We start from the raw sequence: 12080 nt of genomic DNA on the forward strand, positions 1-12080 counted from the left end.
GCTTGAAGCTGTGCATTCAGCATTCTTGCTCGACGTGGAAGCGGCGACGCAGCTACTGGAGACCCATGGCCCGGTTCGGATCGATACGTTAGGCAGAGGGAATTGGTGATCGGATGCGTTGGGAGGTTCAATGTGCACACACACGAGGGGTACTTTGGTCGGAGACGAGCACGAGGCGGGCCAGCGAATGTCGGCGGGGAGCAGGCGATATGCAGTTCTTGGCCTTGGGGGCGAATCGCAGGTCGTCGTAGGATGATCGAGCAGAGAGAGGAGGAGTAGGAGGAAGGTTGTGCAGTGGTGCAAGGCTGAGGGGATATCGTAGGCTAAGGTAGTCGACCGGGTAAGGTCCAACTCCAGAGGTGGCAGGTGGTGTCGCTGCTCGCCGCCTTTGTGTTTTTTTTTTCTCCATTCACAGGCACAATCCAAAAGTCGGTAGAGTGTGTAGTGCACTTCTGTCTCGTGCACAAGTGGGGTCAATCAACTCTTGGTCTGCGAGGTCAAGGTTCCTTCCACTTAAACTTCCATAACCCACTGCTGAAGGTCACCATCCAGCGGCATGGATATGGCTACGGATACCTCCAGCTTCCAGTCTGCAAAGCATTCGTGCTCCTCCCTGAGGCCACCTCACTTTCCGCGTTCCTGCCAGGTGGTGTCATTCTCTGTACGATGCCTCGCCTACCTGGGTAATGTACCTAATGGAAGCAAGGTACCTCCTACCCTGAGGTGAATGGAAGCCCGAGAGCCAATTTGGCAGGAGGGGTCAACTTAGGTACAGGGCCTTGCCGTGCCCAACGGTGGACAACGCCAGCAGATGTGTTGGCGGGTGGCTGCCATGGAGAGGAAGGGCGGGGTTCCTGGCAATCTGGACCCCCGTCCATTTCCCGGCCAATTGTCGGCCAAGTCTCCGGCCAAGCCCAAATTATCTTTTCCTTCCGGCACGGCAGACAAAACACCGACGAGAGGCAGCACAAACACTCCATAGCTTCTGGACCTTTCCACAGTCCACATTAAAAAACAGAACCTAGCCCGTCCGCTATCAGGCGCTACTGTGTCTACCCGGGGGCGTTAGTCAGCCACGTCAAGCGCAAAACTTCCCCTACTCACGTAGGGGACGAAAAAACGGGGTTTCTAGCTAGTTGTATAAAAGTTGCGTTTTTCTCGTTTTACTACTAAAAAATATCTTTTTTAAGACTACGCTATAACCTAAAACTATGCTTTTTTTAATTATTTCTTTTAATCTTAGCTACTAGAATACTTTATTAGAGTGATACTAACTTAACGCCTACTAAATAAGCTATATGAGCGTTATACACCCTATATTAATAAGCTTTCTAGCTAGAGCATTTAGGGAAGCCTCTAATTATTATACTATTAATTTAAGCTATTACTATTAATTATAAGGTATCTTATATAGTAGTAGGGAAGTATCTTAAAACTTTAGAAGTTAGTTATAACTTCTCTATACTACCTTAAGAGGGTAGCTAGCTAAAGGTAGTAATAGAAGCTAAAGACTTAGCTTTAGCGGTATTTATAATATAGCTTAATACTACTAGCTTCTTAGTAACTCTAATTATTATTAAAGAAATAGCTAATACCTTCTAAGCTAGCTAGGGTAAAGGCTTTATCTTAGAGTACTTTATAAGATCTTAGAAGTCTAACTACTTAGAGTTTTAGAAAAGATTAAAGATTAAACTTATTAAAGTTTACTAAAAAGGTATTAAGTTTAATTTAGTATTAATCTAAGACTTCTTTAATTAGTATAAAGCTATAACTAGTTTAAGATTATAGATTTAAGTTCTCTAAAATATAGAATACTAATAAGTCTAGCTACTATATTAGCTACTTTAGTAGTTATATATATATTATTTTACTTTAAGGATAATAGAAGTAGAGTAAACTGTAAGAAGATATTAATCTAGTTAATAGAGAGTTATATACTCTTATTAGTATTAGTTGTTAACACAGGTATAAGCGTATTCAGGGGCGTGGTATATACGCCTATATAGTATAGGGTTATAGATGGGCGTATGTTATGATGAAATGTAATAATCCTAAGCATTTATAGGCATTTCATCGTATCGAGAATAATAAAGGAATTGATGCATTGTGATTACTCTTATTGTTGTTGTTGGCAGGTTGCATCCTCTAGTAGGGAAAAGTGAGGGGAAAGATAATCTGAAACGTAACCTACTAAACTGCTAATTACATAAGGTGCTTACGTAACTATACGTATTACATAATCAATATTATAGTTATAAGTTGTAATAAATAGAGTATTTTTATATAAGGTTTTATACCTTAAATGTTATTAGTTTATTTTATACAGAATATTAAAGTAAGTTAAGCGTTATTATTATTATATTATTACTATTGTTATAAAAGGATTTTATATGTTACCAAAAAGTATAGCTTTATAGATAAAAATAATAATAACCTCTAGTATACAGCGTTATAAATAAATAATAATATATAAATAGGAGTAAAATAAAGGAAATAGCAGTAAGGTAAGTTATAATTAAGAAAATAGAGAGAGGTGAAAAGACTTTATTATAGCATAAAGCTATAGAAAGGTATAATAAGGCTAGAATAGGCTTAAGATAAGTAAATAGCAAGTGAAATAAAAACTTGAGAAATAAAACCTTTATTTCTCCTACTTAATATAAACAGCAGTAGTAATATTAATAAGCTAAAAAGTAATTAGAATCTATAAATAGAGGTAGGATAGGGTTATAATAAACCTTATAGAGGACCTTAGCTATATCTAAGTAAGCCTAAGTGAGATAGTATAACTAAACCTTATTAAGCTTAACTAAGAGTAATATTAAAGTAGAGGTAGTAGTAGAAGTGCTAAGAATAAGAGCAGCTAGAGAACTAATAGAAAGCATAAGAGAAGTATCAATACTAACAGCAGCCTTAATAGTAACCTTAGCAGTATACTTCTCTTTAGCCTTAGTATAAATCTTATAGCTCTAAATAGAAGTAGTATAAAGAAGCTTTATATAAACTTTAAGCTATATAAGGAGCTAATAAGAAGTTAATGCTTATACTAAAGTAGCAGAATAATAAGGACTTATTAAAGCTTACTTATTAATACTATAATATATAAGATAGTTATAGCTAAGAGAGGTAAACTCCTTATAGTAATAAATTATACCTTTATTACTCTAGTAAATTATTAGCCTTATAGGATTAAAATAATAAGAGAGTAGTACTTATATTAATATAAGTAGACTTAATAGCTTTATTAGAATAATAGATATAGTAGGTAATATTACCTAAAGAATAGTTAGCTTCTATAATAACTAAAAAGCAATAAGTTAATATACTTCACTTAAGGATATTATAGTAAGCTATAATATTACTAAGCCTCTTAGCTTTAGCCATAGTAGATATATACTTTAGGCAAAAGATTATATAAGTAGATCCTTAGGTTTTATCTAAGGGGATATTACTAAATATAAGCTAGCGCTTATAGGGGCCTTAGTAGAATATTAAAAAGGTAATAGATAAATAATAAGAAGGTATATAAAAGTAAGCTTCTATATAATAAAGTAAGTAAGAAAGGACTAAATAAGGTTATAGAGGAGGTTATCCTAGAAGTTAAAGTCCTTAAGGATAAGCTTCTTACTATTAGAGAAGCTAGTAAACTTAATATAGTTAGAAGGTAGGTGCAAAGGGTTGGTAGGAGCAATGTTGCAACTCGTACTTCCTTTCTCAAATGAGAATCCTCAGGTGAGGAAGGAAGGTTTCTTGTTCATCTCAGCTACATCTACATGCCCTTTTATCTTCGACCCTGATATCCTATCCCTTGATATCCTATCCCTTGATGTCTTACTCAGTGCCGAACATAGCCGAGAGCATCCCATGTGACAGACCTAGCCTGTTACAGTAGGCTCTTATAGTTAACTAGAGGAGACTTTATCTCCTTATTAGAGTTAGGGAGAGTAAACTATAAAAAGTTAATTATTGTGAAATAATAGGAAAAAAGTAGGTAATAATATATAGGAGTCGCTATTTATAGAGTCTGAGTAGGTAGTAGCTAGATCTATATAAGTTAGTAACTAATAAGGATTTAGATCTAACTAACTTATAGGATAAATAGACTAAAAGTATACTAAAAATGTACTTATAATAATAATAAGTTAGTTAAATAATAATATAAAAGATTAAGTAACTTACTACTATATATGTTGATAAGAGAAGGAAAAACTAAAAGTAAACTAGGTATAAAAATTATATTATTATATTATTTACTTATAAGGTGTAGTATAGTTAGTAGTCTAAATTAATAAAGTTCTAAGCTTACTTTTAGCTTATATTAACTGCTTTTAGCTTATATTAAATCTATACTTATATAAAGGCTAGAGGGGGGGTATATATTATAGGCTACGCTTACTTATTATATTTAGGTAATACTATAGATTACTAGGAATTTTACCCCTAGCGACTATGTTTACTTAATAGGCGCCTTATATCTGTTTTCCTTCTATATAAGGAGTATCTTAGAAACTTCCTTTTTTTAGCTTAAATTACTATAATTAAGGCACTCCTAAGTTGAACAAACTAAAGGCTAGCCTCTTATAGAGGCTGCTTTAATTAGCTTAGGATATATAACTAGTATAATACTAAATATTTATACTAAGTTATATAGATATATTCTCTAAGAAGAATTTAGTATAAAGCTATATTATTTACTCCTTCTTAATAGTTTCTTTAGTTATATTAGCTTAGATCTTATAGAATATTATATTAATTTTAATATTATTATTAGTTTTTTTCCCTTTTATACTATATATCTACTTTAACTTATAGATATAGAGGTCTTCTAGCTATTTAAGAAGGCTTATTAGATAGTATTATAAGAGTTTATATAAAGTAGTAACTTTATTTTTACTTAAGGAGACTTTATTAGTAGGCTTTAGTAGATAATAAATGCTATATTTACTTTAGCTAATATTATAATAAGGTTTAAAAAGTTAGGTATCTAGCTAATTAGAGATAATATAATCCTCTCTTAATTAGTTAAATATATATAGTTAGCTTAAATTAATATACATAGCTACCTATTTTACTACTTACTAAATAATAATAGGTTTAAGAGGGCTATACTATAAGTAGATATAATTAAATAATATTATGCTACTAAGTAAAGCTCTCCTACTTAAAGGGGTTATAAAGTAATTAAAGCTATAATTAATAAGAGTAATCTATACTATAAGAGAGGTTAAGAGTATATTATTACTTAGAATATATATATAAAGATGTAATAATATAAGTAATAGATTTAGTAAGGTATTAAACTAGCTTACTTATTTATTATTAGTTTACTATTTATAGAGATTAAAGAGTACTATAAGAGGTAAGTAATTAAGGCTTCTAAGAAGAAGCTTAAATAGTAATATATTACTTAAAAAAAGAGGCTTAATAGTAAGAGAAGGTATTACAAGTAGAGTATAATACTAATAAATACTCATTAATTAATAGGTATATAAAAAAGTTAAACTTTATATTATAGTTAAAATATATTAAGAGATTTAATAACTATACTATATTTAACTTAAAAGATTTATAATAGTATAAGGTACTTAAGCTTAAGTAGTAGATTTATTTTAACTTTATTCTATTACTAAAAGAGAGTTAAGATATTATTAAGTATTATATAAGGCTTCTTAGCTATTTTAACGTTAGAGATTTATTAGCTTTAAGAGGGTATTATATTAATAATAGTAACTTAGAGGTCTGTAATAATATTAATAACCTTATTAAGGAAGATAGTAATAGTATTACTTTAAGCGTTAATTTAATTAATAACTTAGGTATTAACAATAATAGTGTTATACTAATAAGCTTAAGTTACTGCTATTACTAGCGCTAGCCCTACTAGCTATATTATCGTTATACTAAGTATCTATCTTTATTATATAAGAGGGCTTAGTATACTTCTATACTTATAGTATTATAAAGGGTAACCTTTTAATAATGTTTCTGTTAATATAAGTAGTAAAGAAATAGAAATATATTATTAATAATATTAAAAGTAATAATTTAGTTATTATCTATAGCTTATTAATATTTATATTAGATATATAGATATTATATATATAGCTAGATAGCCTTACTTAAGAGTAATATAATAATACTACTTTTATTGCTATATGATGTAGTTGAGGCTGAAAATCGCATTATAAAAAGTTATTAATTTAGTGGGTTAATACTAAAAAATGCTACTTTTAGTGATCTAGGTGGAAACCCCCTTTTTTACGTGGAAACCCTGTTTTTTCGCCCCCTACGTGAGTAGGGGGTCTAGCGTTAGCCTGCGCCGCTTGGACCCCCGGGTACAGCATATCGTCACCGCCTGGTGTTCTGCAACTGGCCCTCACCCCTCCTTTTTGACCATCATTTCAACCTGTGCGCCCCTTACCTGGGTGATCCAGGTCAGCCCTATCAGTCACTCCATAGCCCCTGGTCGGTTCGACAACGACACAGGAGACATGCGATGGAAGGCAATGCAGGATTGGCAATCTGCCATTTCATGCTATGAACAGATGTCTTGGTGCAGAGCATTCGTTGATTGATATAAATGTATGAACAACACATTGGTGATGCAACATGACAAGCGCAGACTGTATGAGAACCGACTTTGCGTGTGACTCTTTAGTACATTAGCAATCCCTCAAGTTTTTCTCCTAGGCTTGCGTGGCCCATCTTCTTTACCGCAATATCCTCACGCTTGTTCTTGAAAAACAAAGCAGCCCAACGCCGAAACAACCCTTAAAAACAAACAAATATGCCACGATGATTGAGCGCGTCAAAGAAGCACAGCGTAGCCCCACATGTTCAAGTATACACTCCCCAGACTCAACAAGTCTAGTCATTGCTCCGAATATCCACCTCTTGAGACTAAACAACCACCGCCACGAATGAGCATCGCTTAGCAAACGCGCACTCCGCACACCTCAACACCCTTGCCCTCGATGTAAGGCTTGCGGTCAAAGTACTTCGCCATTAGCTCTTTGACGAACTCGGCATCGTGTGCATTCCAGACATCGAGACCCATGCTCTCGATAGCATGGCTTTCCACGCGGACCGAGCGCAGGTCCGCCTCACTGTCTGATCGAAGAGGCGTGTCCTCGGCCTCTTGCTCATCATCGTCGTCGTCTTCGTAGCGGTCATCGGAGCTCTCTACGACGTCCGCCATAACGGAAAGCATCTGCGCTGTGAGGCGGTGGAAATATGCGATGACGGCGAGCTCGGTTCGGGCCTCGTCGTCATCCGGCCCGACAGACTGCCGTGATGCCACGGATCCGATCGAATCCCTCATACCACCGGATGCTGTTCGCTGTTTTGGGGTGGGCATCGTCATGCTCGGGGTGTGAGGCATCAGACCGAGATCTGCCAGCAGGGCGGCATCACGGGCAGACTCTTCCTGTTCCTCGCTCCGCGCCTGTTCTCCGGCACTGGCCCACCACATGAAGCCATTGTATGCCAGCGCAGACCAACTCAATGGCTCCACAATCTTGTCCAGGGCTTCGTCAGACTCGAGATTCGACGCAGGAAAACCACCAGTGGTGAGCTTGAAGCTGGTCGAATTTTCAGAGCGTGGGCTCTCAGCCGTCCTTGGTCTAGGTGTTGTGGCCGTGAGCCGGGTAAGGCCACTCTTCAGAGCACGGAATCGCCGCAGATCTCGCTGTGTTGCCTTGACGGGCACACCACGAGGGCACTCGACCGTCGGCCAGACCTTGTCCTTCGCATTAGGTGAGTACGGGGGAGGCATGGTGATGAGCATGTCCCAGAGAGTATCCTTCATGGCCAGAATACTGTCAGTAGTGCAAGCAATCCAACCGCTCCCGGCCTCGTCTGGCACGGCATCATTGCTGTCAGCCTTCTTTCGTTTTGAAGCTTCAAAGTCTTCGACGAGGAAGGGGATGTCATGCACGCCGATAGTGAAGAGGGGCCTCAGACGTTGAGACGAGGATGATGGTGCTAATAGCTCCGCGACCGTCTGGGGGATGTTTGAGAGAACCGAAATGTTGTACACTGGAATTGTGTGAGCTACTTTAAGTTTCGGGAATCCGGTCTGAACTTACCAAAGTTGCAGATTTCACGCACTGGCGCGTGACAGGATATCAAGATGCGCTTCCGAAGCAAAGCTGCCCGATGTATGGGGAAGATTAGGGGACCAAAAGTGTCCAGCAAGTCTGTCAAACTCCAGGCCGGATGGTACGGGGACAGCCGATGGCCGGGATGCACAAGCGCAGCCCCATCGGACGCGGAGCGGTTCCTGTTATGGCTCGTCTTCTTCGGCTGGGTAGCTTGGGCACTGAAGCTGACAGAAGGCGACTCCATTGGGGGGCGTTCCTGATCGGCGTCCTCTTTATCCCGATTGTTCTTCCAGTATTCATCGAGTATTGCCGTATTCTTGCGATTCTCGGCGAGTTTTCTGTTCAAATTTAGCAAGATGAGCCATGCATAGCGTAGATGCGCACTCACGCTGCAATGTCCTTCAGGCCCTCGGCATGTCTCCACGCCCGGCCAAGCCGACCATAACTCAGAGGCACCAAGACTCCCACGGCAATCATGCGCGCATGGCGCGCCTCCTCCTCGTCGCATGGCGTGTTGATGAATGCACTGAGGCCGGCATGGGCGCCCTCGTGAACGAAGTAGATCAAGTCGTCGGGAACAGTGTGTAGACCCGAAGGCAAGCTCTTGTATTCAACTAGTCCCTCAAGCTCGATTCCGGGAGCCGCTTGTTTCCATACGATTGTGTATCCAGCTTTGACGTCAAAGTCGATGAGAAACAGCGCGGAAATAGGAGGAAGTTCGGGTTGCGTGGGGCCTGTCGGCAGGCGAACGGAGAGGTCCGGTTGTACTCGGCGGGATGGCATCGTCGATGTCTTATCGGGTCGAGCTCATTATACGGTAGTAAGAGGATGCGCCAATCGATAGGCGCTAAAGGTGGACTTATCCTTTCGCTCTCGGTAGGTGTAGTCTTGATGTATGGCAAAATGGAGAATTTCGAACGGGGCCACTGCAGGTTCGTGATGCACTTCACGACTGTCGTGCGATCGATGTCGAAGCTCGTCGCCGTCGGGCGACAGTTACCGGCGCCGAGTACTTACCCCAGGCAGGACGCGCCGGGATGTCTTAGTCATCACTATCGATAAGGCGTCGGATATCGATAGCACCTTGTGGGGTTCCTGCCGCTACCTGCCGTACCTGGGCTCGTGAATGATAACGTACTGCGTAACGCACCTGCGAAAGTACCCTAGCAGTTTTACATGTGTCAATGAGGTTCACAGATGCCATCAGAATTAAATAAAACGGCGAGGTTGAGACTGTGGAATAGAGCTGCATCTTTCGTGGGGCAGGCGAGCACCCCGGCCATCATCGAGCACGGCTCCGAGACATGCCACTAAAAAGCTGGCTAGGCCTGCCACATGCTTTTTGCAAAGAGGCACTGACGAAGGAGACACGGGAAAGTCATGCCCCACCATCTTTTGTCCTAGTGTACGACACAATGGCATCGGGGAGCTGACGGGACCTTGATTGCATTCTCTCTGTTCCGTGCCGTCCGGTCTCTCCCCTTCCCCAACCCTTTCCAGCCTCGCCTCCGGAACTCAACTGCCACAGAACCCACTGTCCAAAGATCTGATGTCAGTCCGCGCCTACCCGCCCCTCTCTTGCTATCAGTTTGTCCGCTCGTCCGTCTTCTGACTTGCGATCCGCACCTAGACCGGACGATGACTTGTGCTAGTGGCTTGCCGGCAGCAAGTCAAGGTCTAGCGCGCTCTCCCTCAGCTGAGCAAAGGGCGGCGGCAGCAACGGTCTTGAGGTGGATGAGCTATGAATATGGAAACTAGTGTTCCCTTTTTATCCCGTTCTTTCCCCAACGACAACTGCACTCGCCTAGCCACAGCAAAGACTGTCAGTCATGCATATTCGCGGGAAGCAGCAGCGGCAGCATGACGACTGCTCAGTGCTGACCCCCCAAGTGATGAACAGGCTTCAGTTATGGTACACCAGGTAGGTACGTACCCGTCACCGCAGACCCCGCCGTTGTTGTGGGGGCGGGATCTTGGCCAATCACAGACACCTCCTCAACGACTGGAGGGGCGCCTCCCCAGGGGAGTTAAAGTCATCCCACCAAAAAAATAATCTCTCGGGAAAAGAAGCAGCCAGAGAACCCCACTGCGTGTTCACTTTCTGACCTCGACCCTGCGAGTGCGACCCCCAGCACCCATGACCATCAACCAGGGCCACGGCCCATGAGGTCCTTCTCTCCAATGGAAGAGCTTGCGGTGTGCATCCGCCACTTGGCTTTGGTTTCCACTCTCTTCGCCTGTATCTGTACCGCATCTTGCACCGGCGCCGCATTCCCACCAACGTATCCCCGTTCGTTCCCTTACATCGTCATTGTATGAGTCCTCCTTTAACCTCCTCCCACCCCTTGAGACATCCGCACTCCTCCATATAACCACATCGTGTGTGTCCTCGTAACATGTGTCTGTGGAAGCTGTAGCCTTCAGTGCCTCTTCCTCACCTCTACTCTCTCTCTTGCTCTACCTGACACGTGCTGTCTCCTACCTTCAACTCTCCCCCGAGTTCCGCCCTTGTGACGATCCTTCGTTCCTCGGCCTCAACCCCGCGCTCGAAAGCTCCTCAACCATCTCAACCCCATGAGACGCGCGCCCAAAGAAGCTTAACGCCCCGCCATCCCGACTTTCACACTTTCCCAGGCCTGTCCTCTTCCGCGCGCCTGTCTCTTTTTACGCCAGCAGCCGCCCGTTTCCCGCCGCCCGCACCTACCAAGCCTCCCAAGAAGAATCCCAGCTCCCGCCAGCAGCCATGTCGGCTCTCCTGGGCTACATCTTCTCCTTCTTGAAGGGTTATGCCGCCCTCGTCGTCGCCCTCTACATGCTGTCCTTCGTCGTTCCCAAGGCCGCCTTCGGCGCCCGCGTCCTCGCTTCCTACATCTCTCTCGTCGTAGCCGCACTCTACGGCGTCTTCGCCTCCATTTTCCTGCGCATCGTCGGCAACCCGGGCATCGCACAATGGACCACCGCCAGAGCCTTCCACTACCTCATGGCACTCACCACCGGAGTGACCTTCGAGCTCGACGACCCTAAGGACATTCTCGGCAACACGCGCCCTGCCGTCTTCGTCGGCAACCACCAGACCGAGCTCGATGTTCTCATGCTGGGCGCCATGTTCCCCAAGTACTGCAGCGTCACCGCCAAGGCCTCCCTCAAGAAGACTCCCATCCTGGGCTGGTTCATGACCCTCAGTGGCTCCATCTTCATCGACCGCAAGAACACAAAGGACGCGAGGGAAGCCATGTCTGGCGCGGCCGACGAGATCCGCAAGAGGAAGCAGAGCGTATACATGTTCCCGGAGGGCACCCGAAGCTACGCAAAGGATCCCGTCCTGCTGCCCTTCAAGAAGGGCGCATTCCATCTGGCTGTTCAGGCCGGCGTGCCCATTGTCCCCGTCGTTGCTGCGAACTATAGCCACGTTCTCTGGCTCAAGGGCCTCGTCTTCAACTCTGGAAAGATCCCTGTCAAGGGTAAGTCATCTGGTCGTCCAAAGACCACCTCAAACATATAAAGTGACGTATGCTGACTCGATCCTCCCCGCAGTCCTGGACCCGATCTCCACCACCGGCCTGACCTCCGCGGACGTCGACGAGCTCACCCGCAAGACCCAGGAGCTGATGACGCAGGAGTACATTAGCCTCTCGGAGAAGGCTCAGGGCAGGCCCATGAAGGTTGCCATCGCCGGTGACGTTGCGTCCGCAAAGGCAACCGGCGCCGACGCCACGGATACCGTCTCGGCATTGTGAGCCGCTCCAACACAGACAAACGTATCTGGAGAAGACGCCGCGCCTCTCCAGAAGATGCATCCCCCAGACGGTGCATCATGTTCCCCGAGGGCACTGATGGCAGACCGTTTTCGCCAGCCAGGGCTTGGTCAGCAAATGGTGGTTGGTTATGGGTAGGGTAGACTTGGGGGGCATTCTTTGATACCCTATAGACCGAAGGCACTTGCATTTCTCACCTGCCATGTTGGGGCCCTCCATCAGG

The 12080-nt window shown here is 43.2% G+C and overlaps 2 protein-coding genes across 2 annotated transcripts; one reads left to right on the top strand and one right to left on the bottom strand.

Annotated features, from left to right (window-relative positions):
• Positions 1-6931: 6931 nt before the first annotated feature.
• Positions 6932-8885, bottom strand: ANR2 (Uncharacterized protein; the record flags this gene model as incomplete). Its single annotated transcript, XM_032035964.1, has 3 exons — positions 6932-8037; positions 8088-8440; positions 8491-8885. The coding sequence occupies 3 exons, from the start codon at positions 8883-8885 to the stop codon at positions 6932-6934; spliced, it is 1854 nt and encodes a 617-aa protein (XP_031885046.1).
• Positions 8886-10845: 1960 nt separating this feature from the next.
• CGGC5_v007389 (putative acyltransferase) lies at positions 10846-11839 on the top strand (the record flags this gene model as incomplete). The annotated part of the gene is made up of 2 exons (XM_032035965.1): positions 10846-11563; positions 11637-11839. The coding sequence occupies 2 exons, from the start codon at positions 10846-10848 to the stop codon at positions 11837-11839; spliced, it is 921 nt and encodes a 306-aa protein (XP_031885045.1).
• Between the last annotated feature and the right edge of the window lie 241 nt (positions 11840-12080).

Source organism: Colletotrichum fructicola, assembly GCF_000319635.2.
Source record: "Colletotrichum fructicola Nara gc5 chromosome Unknown KSG_Nara_v1_contig04, whole genome shotgun sequence".
Taxonomy (NCBI): Eukaryota; Fungi; Ascomycota; class Sordariomycetes; order Glomerellales; family Glomerellaceae; genus Colletotrichum; species Colletotrichum fructicola.